This window comes from Canis lupus, chromosome 9 (assembly GCF_011100685.1).
Source record: "Canis lupus familiaris isolate Mischka breed German Shepherd chromosome 9, alternate assembly UU_Cfam_GSD_1.0, whole genome shotgun sequence".
Classification (NCBI taxonomy): domain Eukaryota; kingdom Metazoa; phylum Chordata; class Mammalia; order Carnivora; family Canidae; genus Canis; species Canis lupus.
This window is the reverse complement of record NC_049230.1, coordinates 11453438-11472849: the sequence shown is the minus strand read 5'-3', so window position 1 is coordinate 11472849 and position 19412 is coordinate 11453438. Positions and strand designations below refer to the sequence as shown.

Below are 19412 nucleotides of genomic sequence, written 5' to 3'. Positions count from 1 at the left end.
CTGAGTCACAACGTCATTCAAATATACATAAGATGTATATTTGCGAACTGAGGACAACTTTGCAAACTAAAAAGGACAGATGCATGAAATTATACTTGTGATATGTCAGACATTTAAAAACTAACATTTCAGAATAAGTAAACTTACTCTTCAAATTCTATGTTATTTTTAATTTTATATTGTTAATAGCCTCTATATTAACTTCTTTTAATCAAATGCTAATTTATATTTACTTATATTAAGATCATTTTACATTTTTTTTTCTGACTTGCTTTTAACATTTAGTTACCAGTGGAACCTCAAGTTTTTTCAACTCTAATGAACTAAAGACTCTTTTCCAGGGCCATTTGTGCTTTAAGCGGCCCAAGGGAAAGAACTAATTTTTTGAGAATTAGTTGGATGGTGCTGAAGCTTTTTCAGTTCAAAAGATATATGTTTAAGGAAGTACATAAATTATAAATCATTTTTTTGATTTCTGCCTTTGACTGTGGAAGAAAAAATTCACAAGATCTCCTAGAGAATGTACAACTGACCCAGGGCATCTTGGAATAGTCAGGAACTGGCAGGCAGGACTCCTGCTAGCAATTCAGTATCCAGTCATTCTTTAGTTTGTTCACCAAAAATACTTTTGGTTTTCTAAAAACAATGAACAATGCCCCTGCCTGCATGGATCTGAAAAATAACATTTAATTAAATGAAGCTTGGATAAAAACCTAATTACAGAAGTCCTGAGGCTTCCACCTGCAGCTTCTAATTGGGCAAAAGGATAAGTTAAAGGCTTTTCATCTTGTTAGAGTAGCATATACAGAAAAGCAGAAAAGAAGATTCAAACTGCTAGTGAGCCTTATGTGTAATTCTTTATTTTACCTAAAATATTACAAACCTCCTCTAAATTATAACTAGTATGAATACCCTAATTATAACATTAATTAGGGTTCAACTAACATTTTGCCTGATAGCTCTAAGGAATACTTGCACTGTCACCACAAAATGTATAGTTGAATGACTTTGTGGGGTAATTTATGTGTTTGATAACCACACATGGCCTGGTTAATTGCTTCAACCACCTAATGTGGCTCTCATTGTGCCCCATTACCAAGGAGTAAATCTTCCGGATGACATACATTACAAGTAAACTTTTTCTTTCTTTTTAAATTAAACTTGAGATTATTTTATTTTATTTTATTTTATTTTATTTTATTTTATTTTAGGGAGAAAGAGTATGAGAGGGGAATAGAAAGAGAGAGAGAGAGAGAGAATTCTAAGCAGACCCCACACCCAGTGCAGAGCCTTACCCCAAGGCTTGATCTCATAACTTTGAGATCATGACCTGAGCCAAAATCAAGAGTTGAATGCTTAACTGACTACCATCCAGACATCCCTTGAGATAATTTTAGATTCACATGTGGTTGTAAAAAATAATAGAGAGATCTGTACACTTCAGTCCATTTCCCCAGATGATAATATCTTAAAAAGTCACAGTATGATATCACAACCACGCTATTGACATTAATACAATCAAGATACCGAGCACTTCCATCACCTCAATGATCATGCTACCCATTTACAGCTACACCCATCTCTCCTGATCCCCTCTTCTCCCAATCCATGCCAACTATTAATCTGCTTTCCATTTCTATAATTCTGTTATTTCAAAAATATTATATAAATATTGTCCTACAGTATGTAATCTTTTGGAATTGGGTATTTCCACCAAGCATAGCTCTCTGGATATTCATCAAGGTTGTCGCATATGCCCGTCAGTAGCCTGTTCCCTTTTATTTTGTTGAGTGGCACTGCACATCATGAATGTACTACAATTTAACCATTTACTTGTTAAAGGGCATCTGGGTCCTTTTGGCTATTGTCTGTTCCAGATGAAGCTGCTGTGTGCATGTACAGGTTTCTGTGTGCATATATTTTCATATCTCTAGGATAAATGTCCAGTAGTGAAATGATTCAGTTGTATGGGAGTTGCATGCTTATTGTTTTAAAGAAACTGCAAGCTTTTTCTCAGAGTGGCTGTGCCATTTTATACTCCCATCAGCAATGTATGAGTGATTCATTTTGTCTATATCCTAGCCAGTGTTGGATAGTATCACTGTATAAAAAATTTTTTTTAGCCATTCTGCTAAGTATGTAATGAGATCACATAGTGGTTTTAATTTGCATTTCCCTATTGACATATGATACTGCACACCTTTTCATGTGCATCTCTGCTACCTGTACATCATCTTCAGTGAACTGTCTCTTCTTATATTTTTCCCATTTTCCAATTAGGTTGCTTGTCTTTTACAGTTAAGTTTTCAGAGTTCTTTATATGTTCAGATACCAGTCCTTCGTGAAGCTTGTGAATACTTTCTCCCAGTCTATAACTTGTTCTATCATCTTCTTAACGGGATCTTTTACAAAGCATTTTTAAAAATTTTGATGGAGTACAACTTAGTTTTTTTCCTTTCATAGGCTGTGATTTTGGTGTCATGCCTAAGAACTCTGCCTAGTAGTAGATCCTGCAGGTTTTCTTATTCATTTAAAAAAATTATGGTTTTACATTTTATATTTATGTCCATCATTTACATTAAGTTAATGTCTGTATAAGGTAAGAGATTTAGGTAAAGGTTCTTTTTATGCCTGTGGATCTACTTGCTCCATTTGTTGGAAATGTTATCCTTCTTCCATTGAATTGTTTCTCCACTTCTGTCAAAAATCAGCTAGGCATATCTGTGTGGGTCTACTTCTAGGTTCTAGATTCTGTTCTATCTAGCTTTGTGTTGATCACTCTGCCAACTGCACACTCTCTTGATTATTCTAGTTTAAGTAATGCTATAACTCTCTCCCCTGGCTCACCACAGAGTGACCTGACAAAAACCACAGGTGCTTTCTTCAAAAGAGTTGATGGGGGCACTCAGAATCTCTGACCAGGCTGATTTCTGGGTGTCTTCTGCAGGAAGCCAGTCTGTGAAGACTGAAACAACATGCCCGCTTTATCTGGTGCAAAGTATCAACAGAAAGTATCAAGGGAAATGAAAATAAAAAGAAAAAAAATCAGTAGAAGATGTTCCCCAAAAAGGGACAAGATAATTGTCCAGAAATAGACCCTCATGAAATGAAGCTACATGATTTACCAGACAAAGAATTCAAAATAGCTGTCATAAAAAAAAAAAAAAAAAAAAAAGATGGCTGTCATAAAGTAGACTTCTATGCTTTGGCCTAAAAACCCCAAAGTTATCACAAAAGTCTTGTCAAGAGAAGAATCATGGGACTGTTTCATGTAATGGTAAAGCCAGAGGTTTTCAATACTTTGTGTTCGTTCACAGTTATGAATACTAGAATTTCTGCCTCTGTAGTCACACGACTACAAAGGGAATGGGAGATTTAAAAAGGCTCCCTAAAATACCCAGACATTGAAATACAACTATTAGATTATAATATTTCTCACTATAGACAAAATCATCCAGTTACTGTATTATTCTTTACATTGTGTTTCAAATACCTGCACGCATTGTAAGCTCTCAATATAAGAATTACCATTGTTTCTACGAATATTATTTACATATTTCATTTCATAGTGTACATTAGTACATAGTACATTACCTGGAAATCTATTTGTTCTTTCTAAGGGCAATGTGTAGACAAGTTTTCCTTCACTTTCTGCTGATAATTTGGCATCAGGGATGTGCTGTTTAATAAGCGATGTTATATTTTCCTGAACATGCATTTCATTCAACTGCAAACTGGCATTTGAAAAAAAAAATCTATGTTATTTGACACAGTCTTCAGTGGCATGAGGAAAATTACTAGCTTCTAAGGGACAAAGAAAAGTCAATTAAAATCTAATGCAAGAGATAGGTCATTCAAACATGAAATGAGAGAACAACAAAAAAAATCAGATCATATAAATGTAATGGGAGAAAACAGAGGGAACTAGTCAGAAGTACTGGTCTGGTTATTCTGGGGTGATGTCCAGACAAGGTTGATATTGACTCAAGTCCTTACAAGGAGAACAGCACCAGAGTACAGATACCAGAGACACAACCAAGACTATACAAAATGGAAAGGTGTCGATTTTTGGAAGGGAGTTTAAGTTGGATTAAAAGGATTATTGTATTGGACAAGAAGAAGGGATTTTTGATAGGCAAAGACACAAGGCAAGGTTCCATTACTTGGTTTACTCTTTCGTACAAATTTATCAAGTTATTAGTATGTGACAAAAATTTCCCTAAATGCTGAGGGTACAATGGTGAATGAAAGAGCATTGCTCTACACTTACGGAGTTGACTTCTAATGGGGAGACAGGGAGAAAACAAATAAACAGATAACTAATAGATTAACAACAGTGGTAAGTGCTATGAAGGAAATGGGTTGCAGTTAGAAATTAATTGTGGATGAATGTGGGTATGGATTGTTGAGATCACTAAGTTTTGCTTTCTTTGTATGCTAACCCAGAACTTTGGCTAAGAACAAAGTATCATAGAGAAAACTAGTGTATCCATTTAAAAAAGCATGGATATTTCCCCAGTGTAGAAAAACAAACAAAAAATGTATTAATCAAGGTTATAAATATGTAGCCGACAAAATATCAGGGGTGACATGGCTTCTAACTTAGTTTTGCCATTTGAAATATGTTACTTAACCCTGTAAGGAACCTTGTTACTTAACAGTTTGCTCTTTAGCAGAAATGGAATGATTCTCAACATCTAAAGTTGCCCTGAGAACTAAATAATAATGATGTTTTAACTTAGCAAGTCCTTTAAAAATGGCTATTTTATTTGATCAAATGCTTATACTGAAATTATACTCTTTATTCATAACTATTAAGACCATGTGAGAATATGTATTATTTTTAGAAGCAGTGAAACCCCCTGAGGGAATGAAGCAAAAACCCCAAAACTCATAATTGTTCTCCATCTTATTGTTTCTCCTTGAAGTAAGAATAGTTTAAGAAATACTTCTTGGTCACTTACAAGAACTTGTGTGGGTCAAAGAGAGACCTGCATGAGCAGCACATGTATTCTCTCTCCAGGAGTGTGTACCTTGGAAATGGGGGTCAACAAACTTTTGCTGAAAATGGCTAGATAGTAAATATTTTAGACTTTGCAGGCCAGTAGATCTCCACTACAGTTATTCAACACTGCTGTTGTAATGTGGAAGCAGCCATAGGCAATATCTAAACACATGGGTGTGGCTGTGTTCCAATCAAACAATATTTACAACAACGGGAATTGAGCTGGATTTTGGCTCATGGGTCATAGTTGGCTGACCCTGATTTTTTTTAAAAAAATATTTTATTAATTTATTGGAGAGAGAGAGAGAGAGAATGAGCATGAGCAGGGGGGAGAGGCAGAGGGCAAAGTAGATTTCCCGCTGAGTAGGGAGCTGGATGTGGGGCTTGATCTCAAGACTCTGGGATCATGACCTGAGCAAAAGTCAGTTGCTTAGCCCATTAAACCATTAAGATAACCCTGGCTGACCTGATTTAGAAGAAATAAGGCAATTTACACAAAGTATTGTCTAGGAACACTTGCGGATTGGGTAGGGATCCTGATTAGCATTTTTTATTTTGAGGACATTTCTGTTACCATGCTTTTTGTGCTAGGTGCCATGTAATTTACTCCTCTACAACCTTCACTTGCAACTAGGAATTGTTATTCCCACTTCATAAGGGAGAAAACTGAGTTTCAGAGATTTTTAATTATCTTCCAAGGAGCAATTGAAACAATGTGGGATAGGAAATGAAATATTAGAACAATACACAGAGCTGGAAGATTAATAAAGGCTACATGAGATAGCACTCAAACAATGCTTTAGGACTGAACAGGTGGTAATGGGTCCAACGAAACTGCCAGCCTCAGCAAATAACCTCAAACAAGGTGAAATGTAAGTCATGACAGGACATGTGCAATGAACAATGAATTAGTTTTGACTAATGGCTATTGAATTGGCTAAGGGCAAATAATATGGAAATCATAATAGTGCGGGCCACACCAGCATCACACGACTACAAAATCTGGATTCTGGAAGGTAAAAATGGTACCATTAAAGATTTTTTGTTTGTTTTGTTTTATTGTTGTCATATATATATATATTTCTTTTTAAGGTATAGATGGTTTAAATCAGAGCTGTACTTTGGACAAACTGACCAATTCACAAATATATTAAAAAGTAATTTAAAATATGGATTTGGATATTAGCCTTCAGGGTTAAAAATATCCAGGTACGGTTCTGGCTCTATCACTTATGAATCTAGGGAGACTCTCTGTTCTTCTGTAGAGTAAAAGTAACAACAGTTTCTATCTCAAAAGACAAAAAGATTTAAATAAAATAATGCTAAGTATCTTATCTCTGGATGACTCAATAACAGCTAGAACATGCTATTTAAAATAATGATAAAAATAAAATGAAGAGGATGGAAAGAAGAGGAAGCACAAGACAAGATGTCTGGAAGAAAGAGTGGAAACAAGGAGCCTACTTAAAAAATTATGTTAATAGGTGGGTGAGAGAGGAGGAGGGTGATAAGTACAATGTGTCAGGTATGAGAGTTCCCTCAATCCAAACCTTCCTAAACAAACAATGTATTGTGGATATATTTTCTATCACATTTATCTCCATTTTTTTGTTAAATTATCTTATATTTTCTTTTTTTTTTTTTTTGAGAGAGAGAGAGAAGGGGCATATGAGTGAGAGGAGGGGCAGAGGAAGAGAGAGAGACTTGTCAGCAGGCTCCACACTTTCACAACCCCGAAATCATGACCTGAGCAGAAATTAAGGGTCAGCCACCTAACCTACTGAGCCACCCAGGTGCCCAAGTTATCTTATGTCTTCAATCTCTATCATCTACTCATCAGTATCCCTCATATATACACACAGCAATTCCATTTTGTATACATGTATCACCAACATCTGTATATGCAAACATCTGTGTGGAAAAAATCAAGTGTTTCTCGTGTGTTGTAATGTGCTGCATCATGCATCATGCTTCGCTAGCTCATTTCTCATTTTCCCAGCCATTTTGAGTGGCTCTACCTTAAGTGATATCCAATGCCCCATTTCTTCTTTAAAAATAGAGAAGAACCTGCACACTTCAGCTTCCCGCTGGAGAGAAACACTTTCCTATCTGAAAAGGAAGAAGAAAAGAAGAAAGTCTGTAAGCTTGTTAAGGAGTCGCCCACTGTTTCCCAAGAAAAGACAGGTAATCATGATCCAGCTCTAATCTAGGAGCTTCTGCCTATTTAAATCCAGGGCTTAATAAAGACTCATGGAAACAGGCACACTTTAGCCTTATTTGTATACTTCAGGCTATTGTTTTGCCATCCAGCCAGCCACGGAGGTGATGTGGATAGATCTTGTAATACAGACTATCATTGTGTATTTTAATGGACCAAACACTAAAATTATTTGAACATTTCAATTTGATTCACCTTAATTTGGTGTAAGTATTAGAATAGACTCTCATTTCACAATAATCGACTTTCCTGGCAGATCATGCCCCAGTGTAATCAAATGATAAAATTCGGAGAGACACATGGAAATGGTTGGGAGCGAGACTCTTTGGGCTCCGTTCATAGCATTACCAGCTGTTCAGATTTCCAGGTACAGCTAGATGACCACATTATAAAATACAGCTGCTCGGAATACCAATCCATATTTCTTAAGTCTCATGAAGACCTCATCATGACACTTAGTGAAAGCCAGCAGTTACCAGCCAGGATGTCAGCCTCATCCATGAACTGGGTACTGAAGAGGATCACACGGTCTGCTTTCCGCTCCCTCAGGAGGTTCCAAACTTGGTGCCTTGAAAAGGGATCCAGTCCAGCAGTTGGTTCATCTAACAGGAACACCTACCGAGGAAGGATATATATCAAGAGTGTCTCCAGTAAGGCGCAGTTCTTCCAGAAAACATGGAGAAACCATATTACTTATTATTTAAAAGGATATTGATGTTAGGATCTTGTTATCCTATTTAATGCTCTATCACAAATATTTTATCACAGACATCCTTTACAAATAAAATATTTGAACTACTACTAAAAGTTTCATTTTTAAAACTTTGAATTTACCTCTAAATTTAGTCTGACTTACCTGAGGATCTCCTAAAATGGCAGTTGCAAAGCTGAGTTTCCTTTTCTGTCCACCACTTAAGTTCTGAGCCAGGACATCCTGAATATTTTTCATCTCCAATTCCAGTAAAATTCTTTGTATCTAGCCAAATGACAACATTTATGTCACACACCAAGATTTCTTTTCTTTTCTTTTCTTTTTCTTTAAATTTGAAAATACAAAGTTGTAATGTGTAATGGTTAAAAGCATGGATCCTGAGGCAGACTGCCTGGATTTGAACACCATGCCGCTCTAACTAGCTGCGTCATCTTGGGCAACAAGCTTGTTCTTGAACTTCAGTTTTCACATGTATACAATAGGGATGATCACAGTACCTATTTCATAGAGTTGTTGTGAGGAGCAAATCAATCATTATATTTGAAAGTAAGGCTAATGCTTGGCATGTAGTAAATTATACATCAGTGTTAGCTATTATCTAAAATTTTTTTTGCCCAATATTTAGACATGATTTGCACAAATATAATTTAAATAGAGCATAAAGAACTCAGTGCAAATAGAGTCAACAATCTCATTTTGGCCAATACATCAGTTCTTATATATTGAGTACCTCTTTGTCCAGTTCATGTGGTCGAATTCCTTTTATTTTAGCAAAGAGCCTGAGATTTTCTTTCACAGTGAGGAAGTCAAACTGTACATTGGATTGTGGACAAATTCCAGTGAGCTGGCTGATATTCTCCAGATCAGTTATTTCTGAAAGTTTATTGTTATAAATGGTGACTGAACCTATAACAAAGGTTAAAAGTTAATATCAGGATCATGCTTGAATTAAGATATTTCTAGACAGGCTCTTAACTTTAGAGGATACACTGATGATTACCAAAGGGGAGGGCCCTGGGGGGTTGATTGGGGGAAATAGGTGATGGGGATTAAGGAGGATGTTTGTGATGAGCACCAGGTATTGCACAGAAGTACTGAATCACTATATTGTACACCTAAAACTAATATTACACTGTATGTTAACTAATTGGAATTTAAATAAACACTTAAAAAAGAAAAGCTCTTTCTAGATGAAAAATCCCTATATATTTATTAACTACATTTTAGACACATGATTTTCTCTTCCAGGGTTTTTTAATTGGCACTACAAACTTCCATTATAGTTGTGTGGTATACTGGAAAGGAGAAAAAAAAAAAAAAGAAAGAAAGTCCCATCTGCAGCTTTTCCTATCAAGATCTCATCCATTTATCCACTGCTCACATTTAGTTTGGTTATGTAACAAAGAGAATCCTAGCAAATGGGATAAACACAGAGGCTGTGAAGTTATCTCTGCACCAGGATTTGCCTTCTCTTTGTTTCTGGGATCATGAACCCCTGGGTGAAGAATCCCAACCAGGCTCTTAGAGGATGAAAGTCCATGTGAGCAGAGAGAAGCAGAATTCCTAACTGCAGCCCTATATATGTGAGTGAAGACACGCCAAAACATCCAGCACCAGCCAATTAAGTCCAGAGAGAAGCACTGCCAGTCGACCCCAGAACCATAAGAAATAATAATTTTTATATTAGGCCATTAACTTGGGGGATGCTTGTTATGCAGCAAAAGCTAACAGATAAAAGTTCAAATGTCAAATAATAACTAGTGACCATGACAGTGATTCTCATGAAAGACTCAAATTTCATGTATAACAATCAAATATGTCATACCTCATAAGCAAGTTCTATAAAATAACTTCCAATTCTCCATAGTTATCTGTGTTTATGATTGATGATCAGAAAGACTTTATATTAACAGCTTGATTTATATGTTGACCTGACTTTGGAAAAAAAAACTCTTACCTTTGGTGGGAACAGATAGCCCGCTAAGAATGTTTAACAGTGTTGATTTTCCAGCACCACTGTGACCAAGTATTGCAGTGATTTGGCCTTCATATATGTCAAAAACCAGATCTGGGAGTGGGGTTGGGGGGGAGAAAGGAAAAATGGATGGGAGAAAGGAAAGAAGGGAAAGACGTAGGGAGACAGGAAGGAAAACAAAATTACAAATAAAATTGTATTACAAAGCTAATGGATTGCCTTTTTATTTCCTCAACCATGTTTTCTAAATATTAATACAGTGGTTGGTAAAATTCAAAATAAAAACAGTAGAATGTGTTTTATCGGTTTATATGCCTATCCTGTTTTGAAATTTTGAAAAAACTTGGTTTCACAGAAGGAAACACATCTAATACTCCCAGGTTCATAGACATTACCTGGTATATGGTGGGTGGATGCTAGTATGTATGGACTAAACAATATATTAATGGTTCAGTAAATTATTATGTGGCTAAAAATCCTTTGAGATAAATTGCTCTTTTTGCACAAAAGAAAAATATTCAGTATCTACAACAGCTTTGAAATTACAGAAGGAAATTTGAATTTGTAGGGAAAAAAAATCCAGAAAACCCTTAAACTACCTCAGTGTTACACAATACACCTTTCAAGTACCTTTGATTCTAAAACATAATCAATTTTTTCTAACTTTTATGTAGTCAAAGCATGTGTTAGAAGGGAAATTTTATCATGGGGCTCGAATAACTCATTTCAAATCTGAAATGCCACCACTAATTACTCACAAAGCACACATACAAAAAATGGAATTAAAATCACAAATCACTATCAATAGAATAACTAAATGTTCTTTTTTCCCCCTACCTTTCAAAGCTTCTATTTTATCAGGCTTTCCTTTATATTCTTTTGTAACATTTCTAATTCTGAAAAAAAAGAAAAGATATTTCAGGATATGACAATTTTCTTTGGTTTGTACTTCTAATTTTGGTTGCCAGGATTGGATAAATCTTATCATCAGGGTACAGAAAGCTCTGGGATTTCACTCTCATGAAGTCATGCTTGTGGGAGAGAATCACCTAGAATACTGCTTCTCATTCCTAGCTGTTACATTAGCATCACCTGATGAGTTTTATAAATTTACCTATGCTTAGATCCCATCACCAGATCTTCTGATTCCAAAGATTAGGCAATGGCCTGGCATTAGTATTGAGAACCAGGATCATGTCTAACCTGCAAAACCAAGGAAGCTAGATCAACAGGTAACATGGACATCCAATACTGAAAGGTTCATTATGAACTACTGGCACAGATTGGAAGTATCTTTGGTTTACCTTGAGTCAAGGTCTCCAGAAGTTGGTAAAGAGGTACAGGGGTGCAGTATGGAAGAGATGCAAAGACTGCAACAGTGACAGTATGGGTTTTATAATCTTATCTAATTGACCTCACACTATACCATTTAGTAGCTGTTACCTTAACCAAAGTACTTATTCCAGGTAAGTTTCACCTTTTGCAACCTGAAACATTTTTTTTTTAAGATTTTATTTATTCATTTGACAGAGAGAGCACAAGCCATGGGAGCAGCAGGTAGAGGGAGAGGGTTAGGGAGAAGCAGCCTCCCTGCAGAACAGGGACCCCGGATTCATGACCTGAGCTGAAGGCAGAAACTTAACTGACTGAACCACCCAGTCACCCCTCAACCTGAAACTTTTGAGTGTTTTAGGGTTGTGCTGAAGGACGAGTAAAATATTTCATCTTGCATGTATAACAAACATAAAATGGTATCAGATTATGATACTAGAGAAGAATAGAATTCACATACGCTGGATGCTATTACAGATCTGGAGCCCTAGGCACTTTATTGGTTTTATTCTATTAGGTAAATATGTAATTCATAAACAAAATCAAATTTATGCTTTTTATTTTGTCATCTAGGATTCGGGCTCCACTCATATTGAATTGTTTGATTAGATTCTTCACTCTATTTTAATCCCATTTACCATAGCACTTAGAGTGGGTGAGATGCTAAAGAGATAGAAGAAATACAAAAAGAAACATAGAAACACATTAAATGAAGCCATTGCTTTGCTTCCTCCCAGCTGCTCTGCTGGAAGTTAAACCTAGCTTAAGTCACAGGACAAATGTAAGAATAGAAGATAAATATGGAACAGGCTAAACTAAAAACTGACAGGGCCCTAAAAGCTCTGTAGGCTGGAGTAATCTGAGACCATTCACAGAGGACTGACAGGTGGGGATCACGTGGACAAGTAAAATGTCAACAGTCAGGGGTCTTGAGGACTTTATTCCTATTTTCTTATCTGGAAAGAAAAGTTGCCAGCACCAAACAAAAAACACATCTGGAAATGCATATGTGCAGGACACCCTATGGCTCCCCTTCCTCAATTCCCTTTGTGTCTGTGTTCAGATCCTTCCTCCCTTCCTCCCCCTACTCTTTCATTCTCTTCGAAAAGGCAATCCATAGGAGAGGAAAGAGAAGTTTTAAAAACTGTGAGAAAAAAATAGGGAGTATGATAAAGGAGGTGGGACAAGATGTGAATAAATGAGACCAGGTAAAGCAACGAGAGAGGCTAAGGCCAAAGAAGAGAAACAGCAAAGAAAAGATTGAGAATCCAGGCGTTTTCATTGGATTATCTTAGTTGGTGAAATCAAATTTTGTATTCAATCTAAAGGTCAACCACAGAATATAAGATAAAATTAGTTAAAGGAATTTTTCTCTAAACTTGAGGTGGCAGGGCATCTAGGTGGCTTAGTTGGTTAAGCATCTGCCTTTGGCTCAGGTCATTACCTCGTGGTCCTAGGATCGAGCCCCTGCTACGTGGGGAGTCTGCTTCTCCCTCTGCCCCTCCTCCCACTCGTTCTCCCCTTCTCTCTCACTGTCTCTCTCAAATAAATAAATAAATAAAATTAAAAAAAAAATAAACTGGAAGTGGGAAATGACAAAGGTAGCATGGAGGGTGTTAGGTGGGAGCTATCCGTAGGGAGCAAAAGAGAATTATGATGGCTTCTCCATCTTTGGCCTGCTCTCCATCTGCATCCTTGTTACCTGATGGCTTCTTTTCCATGGAATTCTGGAGGCATTGGTTCAAAAGAGTCATTAGATGAAGGATTGGAATCAATTTCATCTTCGAGGGCCACATGATCAGCTTTATGTTGCCGAGACCAAAAGGAGGGTTTCAGGAAAAACAAGGGGGGATATTCATGTCCATGTTCATCTACGTGACCAAGAGACAATGAAATTTTGGATCAATCATCAGTTTAAGGGAAAGAGTCACTCTAATAAAGCAGAGTAATGTAACCTCTCTGCCCAGGCATCTGAACAAAACACTGACACAACAAAGGCACGTATTTTCCTTGATATGTGTAGTCGCATCAGGAAAAAAAAAGTCTCTAAGATGTCTCTATTATAATCATTGTTGGGTGGCTCAGTCAGTTAAGTGTCTGCCTTTGGCTCAGGTCATGATCCCAAGGTCTGGGATGGAGCCCTGTGTTGGGCTCTCTGCTCACCAAGGAGTCTGCTTCTCCCTCTCCCTCTGCCTTGCCTCCTGCTCCTGCGTGCTCTCTCTCTCTCTTAAATAAATAAATAAATAAATAAATAAATAAATAAATAAATAAAATAGTTCCTACAGGAGGAAATGAAACTGGAATTCTTAAAAATCCAGGAATGACTTAAATAAATGTTAAGACCCCAAGAAAACCAGCTATTGGAAAACACATACAAGATATGCTAGGCATGTTGAATGGTATCCAGGAGTCCAGGTGTCAGACACTGGCAAAGGAAGAAGAAATGGACAAATTGGGAGTTTGTGTCCAATGTCACTTTTGATTACAGAGATTCCAAGAGAAAACTGAACAAGATTTAAGGAAAATGAGGGACACACTGTAAGAAAGGGAGAGAAAGGGGTAAAATAACTTATTGAAATTTAGCAGAGTGGAATTTTTAAAAAAGCTACTTTGTTTTTATGCTTTATCTCATTGCCAAATAATAACTTTCCTCTGAAGCAAATTTACTCCTTATGACTCTTTCTGGAAATTAATCCAGTATATTTGCATTTAATTATCATTTGTTTCCCTACATGTTAAGAGACATTATAAAATGAAAAAAATATATTTTACTAATATTCTGCAACTGACCTCCAGCGTAATAATGATATGTTTTCAAGTTCACGTGTACTTCTCACGTGTTCAATCATTCATTCATGCAATATTGACTGAACACTTTCTCTACACCTGCCATTTGGTAAATTAGTTAGTACTTAACTCTTTCTTTTGAGGAGGAAATCTAGCGAATGAAAGCTCTACTGCTCTCCCAGGTCCATTCTACCACCAGATTTACTATTCCATGATTCTGTCATTTTAGCTGGTTAATTTTTCTTTCTCTCATTCATATTTCTTGATTTTAACAGGATTGTGAACAAAATCACGCTGTTTGAATTCAGGCTTACATTCAGGCTTCAAAAATTTGCAAGTGTATACTAAATGTTCTAGTCAAAATTGCAGATCCTGGCAACTATTATTCTGGCCAGTCAAGTAGCAAGAGATAAAGAACTAATGTGGCCATGGGCAAAGCCCTTGTTTATTTCCTTCCCACTGATGCACAAACTAGTTTTTAAAATATAAATAACACATGTTAGGAGATTCATTTTTAGGAAATAATATTCTATTTTAATCGTATCACTACTCACTTGGCAAAATTTTCTCAAAATAAATCGTCAATGCCACATAGAAGAAAAGATCAAAAGCCAACATGAAATTTGTTGCTATTATCAGTTTTGAGTCATCCGATGGATAAGGAAATGCATTAGAATTCAAATCATAGTCCAAGTGCAAAAGCTGAAAATTAAGAAGTAATTAATGAAAGGAAGTTAGGTTTGTGATAAATTTTCAACAATTAGGTTTAGCATAAACCTAGAAGAGCTACTTTCTGCTTCATACTGGGAACACAAAGTTGAATGAACCTGCCTTCTTCACAACTCTCAAATCTTTGGGAAGGCACAGGTATGTGATCAGCTATAATGAAATGTAGTGACTACTAGGATTAAAATATGTTCCAAGTGAAACTGGAGCATTAGGAGTGTCACAGGATTTTTGTTCCCTTAATGCCCATGGCTCTTGGTCACACTGCTTCAAAGAATGAAGAGGTGGACTGGATGAAGAGTACTGGGCAGCAATGCTAAGTTTATTGAGGGATAGTATAAAGCTCCCAGAGAGGGAGGGGACCCAAGAGGGTTGCCATTTTGGCGTTCAAATCTAGAGGTTTTTATAAGCTCTTTTGCAGAACTATTTTGAGTACCCTGAGTGTGGTCCCTCTGTGGACTGGCTGCTAAGGTGTGCCTATCAGGACTTTGATCATGCACCTGCCTACCTATTGGGTTATTGTTCATGTGTTGATGGTCTCTTCCGCTAACATTTGGGACTAACTACCTCAGATTGTGATAGCAACTGATGTTTTATGATTAACTGTTATGTTTCTGGATTTTTCCAAAAGTCACTTCTATGGAGACTGCTAGATATGATGCTATTATGGTCTGGTCTGAGATGTAAAACAGGATGCTTGTGTGGTTTTGTCTTAGATGTCCCAGCTCCCTGTTTTCTTGTTAGGGACTCTGGCCCTGACTATATTAAGTGTCTAATTAACTCCCAACAGTAGGATGCAGTGAAGTATGGGAAAAGATGACATTTGAATTCAACCTTAGATATATTTTTACCAAATGAAAAAAAATTGAAAAAAATTTTTTTACCAAATGGAACACAGGACAAAGATGGCTACATGAGAGAATTCATGCCCTTGGAAAAACAAAACGCATCAAGACTGGTGTGTTTAAGGGGAGCCTATGGGAAAAGTGGACTTGTCTATGATGTTCAAGTTAATGCATCTTTTATAACTAATAATCCTTTCATTAAGAACTAAATGCCAGATACATATGCAATGATCGACATTGCCATTTAATTGGAGGGATAGCAAAGTAAGTTCAATGTGAGAATCAGATAAAAAGAAATGACATTTGATGAGCAGAAATGTAATTTGCTGGTCAATTAATGTGTTTCTAACATTTGATTTTCTTTTACATAGTGGTTTTTACATTCATGTATGTCATTCAATTACAAAGTCAAAATACAAGCTGGAATAATTAGAATTGGATTTGTAATATCAAATCCATATTTAATTAATAGCCAAAGAAAATGCTTTAGATTGTCTCTAAAGAATGATATGCTGACTTTCCATTTGTTCACTCACCACGTGGCTTATTTTGCTTAGCTCGGTATGCCCAAAGCATTTAAAAGTTCATCTCTACAGGGCATCTGGGTGGCTCAGTCGGTTAAGCGACTGACTCTTGGTTTCCACTGAGGTCATGATCTCAGGGTCCTGGGATGGAGCCCTGCATTGAACTCTGTGCTAAATGCAGAGGGATTCTCTTTGGATTCTCTCTCTCCTCCTTCTGCCCTTCTTCCCTGCTCGTTCTGTCTTTCAAATAAATAAATAAATAAATAAATAAATAAATAAATAAATAAATCTTTTTTAAAAAGTTCATCTTGGCAATGTCACAGTAGTCTGCAGTGGGGCTTTAAATCTGATAATGCTAATCATAGAAATAACTATAGACAACTGAATTCCAGACACAAAAGATGTTTCTGAAATGCCATCAATGAACAGTTGGGTTGTTTCTCACCTGGGCCATTCCGAGGCTGAAGGCAAAGGGGCTAAGAAAACTTAAAATCCACTCCAAGGATGTAGGAAGGTGCCTGTACAATGCTGTAAATCCCAAACTCCCCCAAAAGATGGTAAGAAGGAACACGATCAGGCCAGTGAGGAAAGATTTCTTTACCAAGACGCTCATTAGAAAAGCCAAAGCTATCTAAAATGAGAGAAGATCCAGTTGGTTCATATTTCTCTAAGGATTATTCTTAGCATAACACACTAAAGGATTGAACATACAAAATTAGAGTTACATTTTTTTTTGTCTATAATACCAAACTGTGCTCTACAAATTGCACTATAAGCTGGCATTACAAAACACTACAAATCTTAAAAAAAAAAACCCAAACACTACAAATCAAATACATAGATGTTCTCAGGCAAATAGCAGACAGTGAAGAAAAGGGATATGGAGAATAATTACTTATTCAGAAAGCAACATTTTATCCTTAGGGTAAGAGTTGAATGGAAAGCAATGTAATTCACAAACTCACCAAAGACAATCCATAGAGGAAAAAGAGGGTGAAGATCGCCATGAAGCCAGTCAGAATGACAAACTGGACAGATTTAATAATAAGTGCCAAGAAAAGTGCCATAATGAAGATGAAAACAGCATAGAGCAAACCCCAGGAGAGCCTACAGTGGGAACAAGACGTTATTTTAAAATTTTGTGTTTCATCGAAAAGAGGATCTAGAATGGATTCTAACACTATTCATTTGATTCATTCGTTCTTTCAGTAGATATTTATTGAATTTCAGGACATGTAAATACAAGGTAAATGTTCTGGGAAGAATTCTTTAGGAACTAGGGATATTCTTTGTCCTGAGATTAACTCCAGAAATACACATACACACAGGTCATTGTGGGGAAAAGGAGAAAATAGTCTTCCAGTCTAACTGATTTTGATCCAAACAGTTTTCCTGCTGCATTCATACTCTGTGACCTTGAGCAATCACTCATAATTTTTTATTGCTCTGGACACTAGGAATAATACCACAGTATTAGTTCAATGAAGTCATGTCTATGTGGGACACTGGCCTAGTACATGGTAACCCCCTCAATGAATCTCAGATCCTTTTCTCCTCTCTGGGGCCTTTATAGGGATGAGAAGTTTCATGAATTTCCTAGAGATTAAAAAAATTCTCCCTTATGTGTAGCTCTGTTGCTTTCTCTTTTTTCAAGAGCTTTCATCTTTCTCTGGATGCGTACACCAAATAGTCTACATACTTGCCTCTAACTCCATCCATTTACTATTAAGATAGGATACATCACTTTCCTTTCTTCAATTTTTTTTATCACATTGATTAACATTCTTTGAAGGGCAAAATGAAATAATGAAAAACAAAAATAGCAGCAAAACTAACAGAATAATAGCTTAAGCAGGGACACCTGGGTGGCTCAGCAGTTGAGCATCTGCCTTCAGCCCAGTGTATGACCCTGGGATCATGGAATCCAATCCTGCATCGGGCTCCTCGCAGGGAGCCTGCTTCTCCCTCTGCCTATGTCTCTGCCTATTTGTCTCTCATGAATAAATAAATAAAATCTTAAAAAAAATAGCTTATGAATACAACAATTACTCTGTGCCAAAGAGTGTTTTACCAACTTGGCAAATACAAAATCATTTTATTTTCACAATGGCTCTATGCAGGAGCATCATTATTTTCTTCATTTTATAGACAAAGAACTTACTGAACAAGGATGCTAAGTAATTTGGTTTTAACTTCAGGCATTTTGGCTCTAGAGTCATTAGATTTTACTGCTCCGCTATACTTCCCTCCAATATTAATTCAATATTGACTTAAAGGATTTTCTTTCAGATTCCAAATTAGTTGCCATTTGCATATTTCACCCAGCTTCCTAGCTTCTGTGTTGCTTTACTTTCTCCTCACAACATCACCTCCATGCTTTTTCAGTGGTTCTCAAGTTCGCTCTTGCACTGGGCTTTACCCATCCTTGGAATTAGCCAGCTTCCAACATTTTAAATTCAAACTATGCAGCCTCTATTCTCAATCCTGTTCTGCCAGCTTGTTCTTTCAAATGTATCCCTCATACCAGATCTTTAGTCTCAAAAGAGTTTCTGATCTTTGACCTCTTTTTCCCCTCCTTTCAGTCCCATCCTGGCTTGAATTCCACTTCCATCTGGCTTAGGCACCCAAATCTACCATTTCTACCGCACTCTTACCAGTAGACTCAACGGTCATCCTTCATTATCCCTACCTCACAACCCCACACAGCCCAAGCCTGCTGTTCTTCCTTCAGTTGGAGAAGCCTAGTGACCCACAGCCTTAACTTGGCAAGTGTTACAAACAAGGACAATTTATTCCATCCATAGGGAAGAGTTAGAAAAATCATTAGGTTTGAACACTGATGCTTTAAAGAGGCCCATTTTCCTGAATCCCTACACTTATTTATTTGTGCTATACTTGACTCACCAGAACGCTGAATCTCGAAGACCCATCATCTTCATCAGAACTTTCATCTTCTTCCTCTCTCTTGTAACGTTAATAGATGCATAATAAGTGAATGAGGAAAAGGAAATGATGCAGAAGAAAATGAAGAAATCAGCTACAATGCCTCCTTGCCTAATGAAGGGATGTATCTTCATATTCTTCCCAGTAACTGACATCAATTCCTCCATCACTGAGTGATTTGTTGTGGTCTGAAGAAATATATTAATAAACAAAACTGATCTATTCATAGATGGCATATTCTGTTTTCTCTCATCTCCTTTCCTCTGAACACATTACTGGTCAATCTGGATCTGATGCTAGCCTGAATTTTCATGTCCGCCTTCTGCCACTGGCCTACTTGGGGCT

General features: G+C 36.8%; 1 protein-coding gene across 6 annotated transcripts in view; it reads right to left on the bottom strand.

Annotated features, from left to right (window-relative positions):
• Positions 1–19412, bottom strand: part of ABCA8 (ATP binding cassette subfamily A member 8) — a 76835-nt gene that overhangs the window by 33424 nt on the left and 23999 nt on the right. For all 6 annotated transcript variants that reach the window (XM_038546766.1, XM_038546767.1, XM_038546770.1 and 3 more), the window contains 12 exons: positions 19029–19255; positions 17090–17231; positions 16570–16755; positions 14584–14731; positions 12945–13113; positions 10748–10806; positions 9893–10003; positions 8666–8841; positions 8080–8199; positions 7700–7838; positions 7024–7114; positions 3595–3734 (listed from right to left, as the gene is read on the bottom strand). In XM_038546766.1, the coding sequence (XP_038402694.1) occupies positions 3595–3734; positions 7024–7114; positions 7700–7838; positions 8080–8199; positions 8666–8841; positions 9893–10003; positions 10748–10806; positions 12945–13113; positions 14584–14731; positions 16570–16755; positions 17090–17231; positions 19029–19255 (1708 nt within the window). The remainder of the gene's footprint in view (positions 1–3594; positions 3735–7023; positions 7115–7699; positions 7839–8079; positions 8200–8665; positions 8842–9892; positions 10004–10747; positions 10807–12944; positions 13114–14583; positions 14732–16569; positions 16756–17089; positions 17232–19028; positions 19256–19412) is intronic.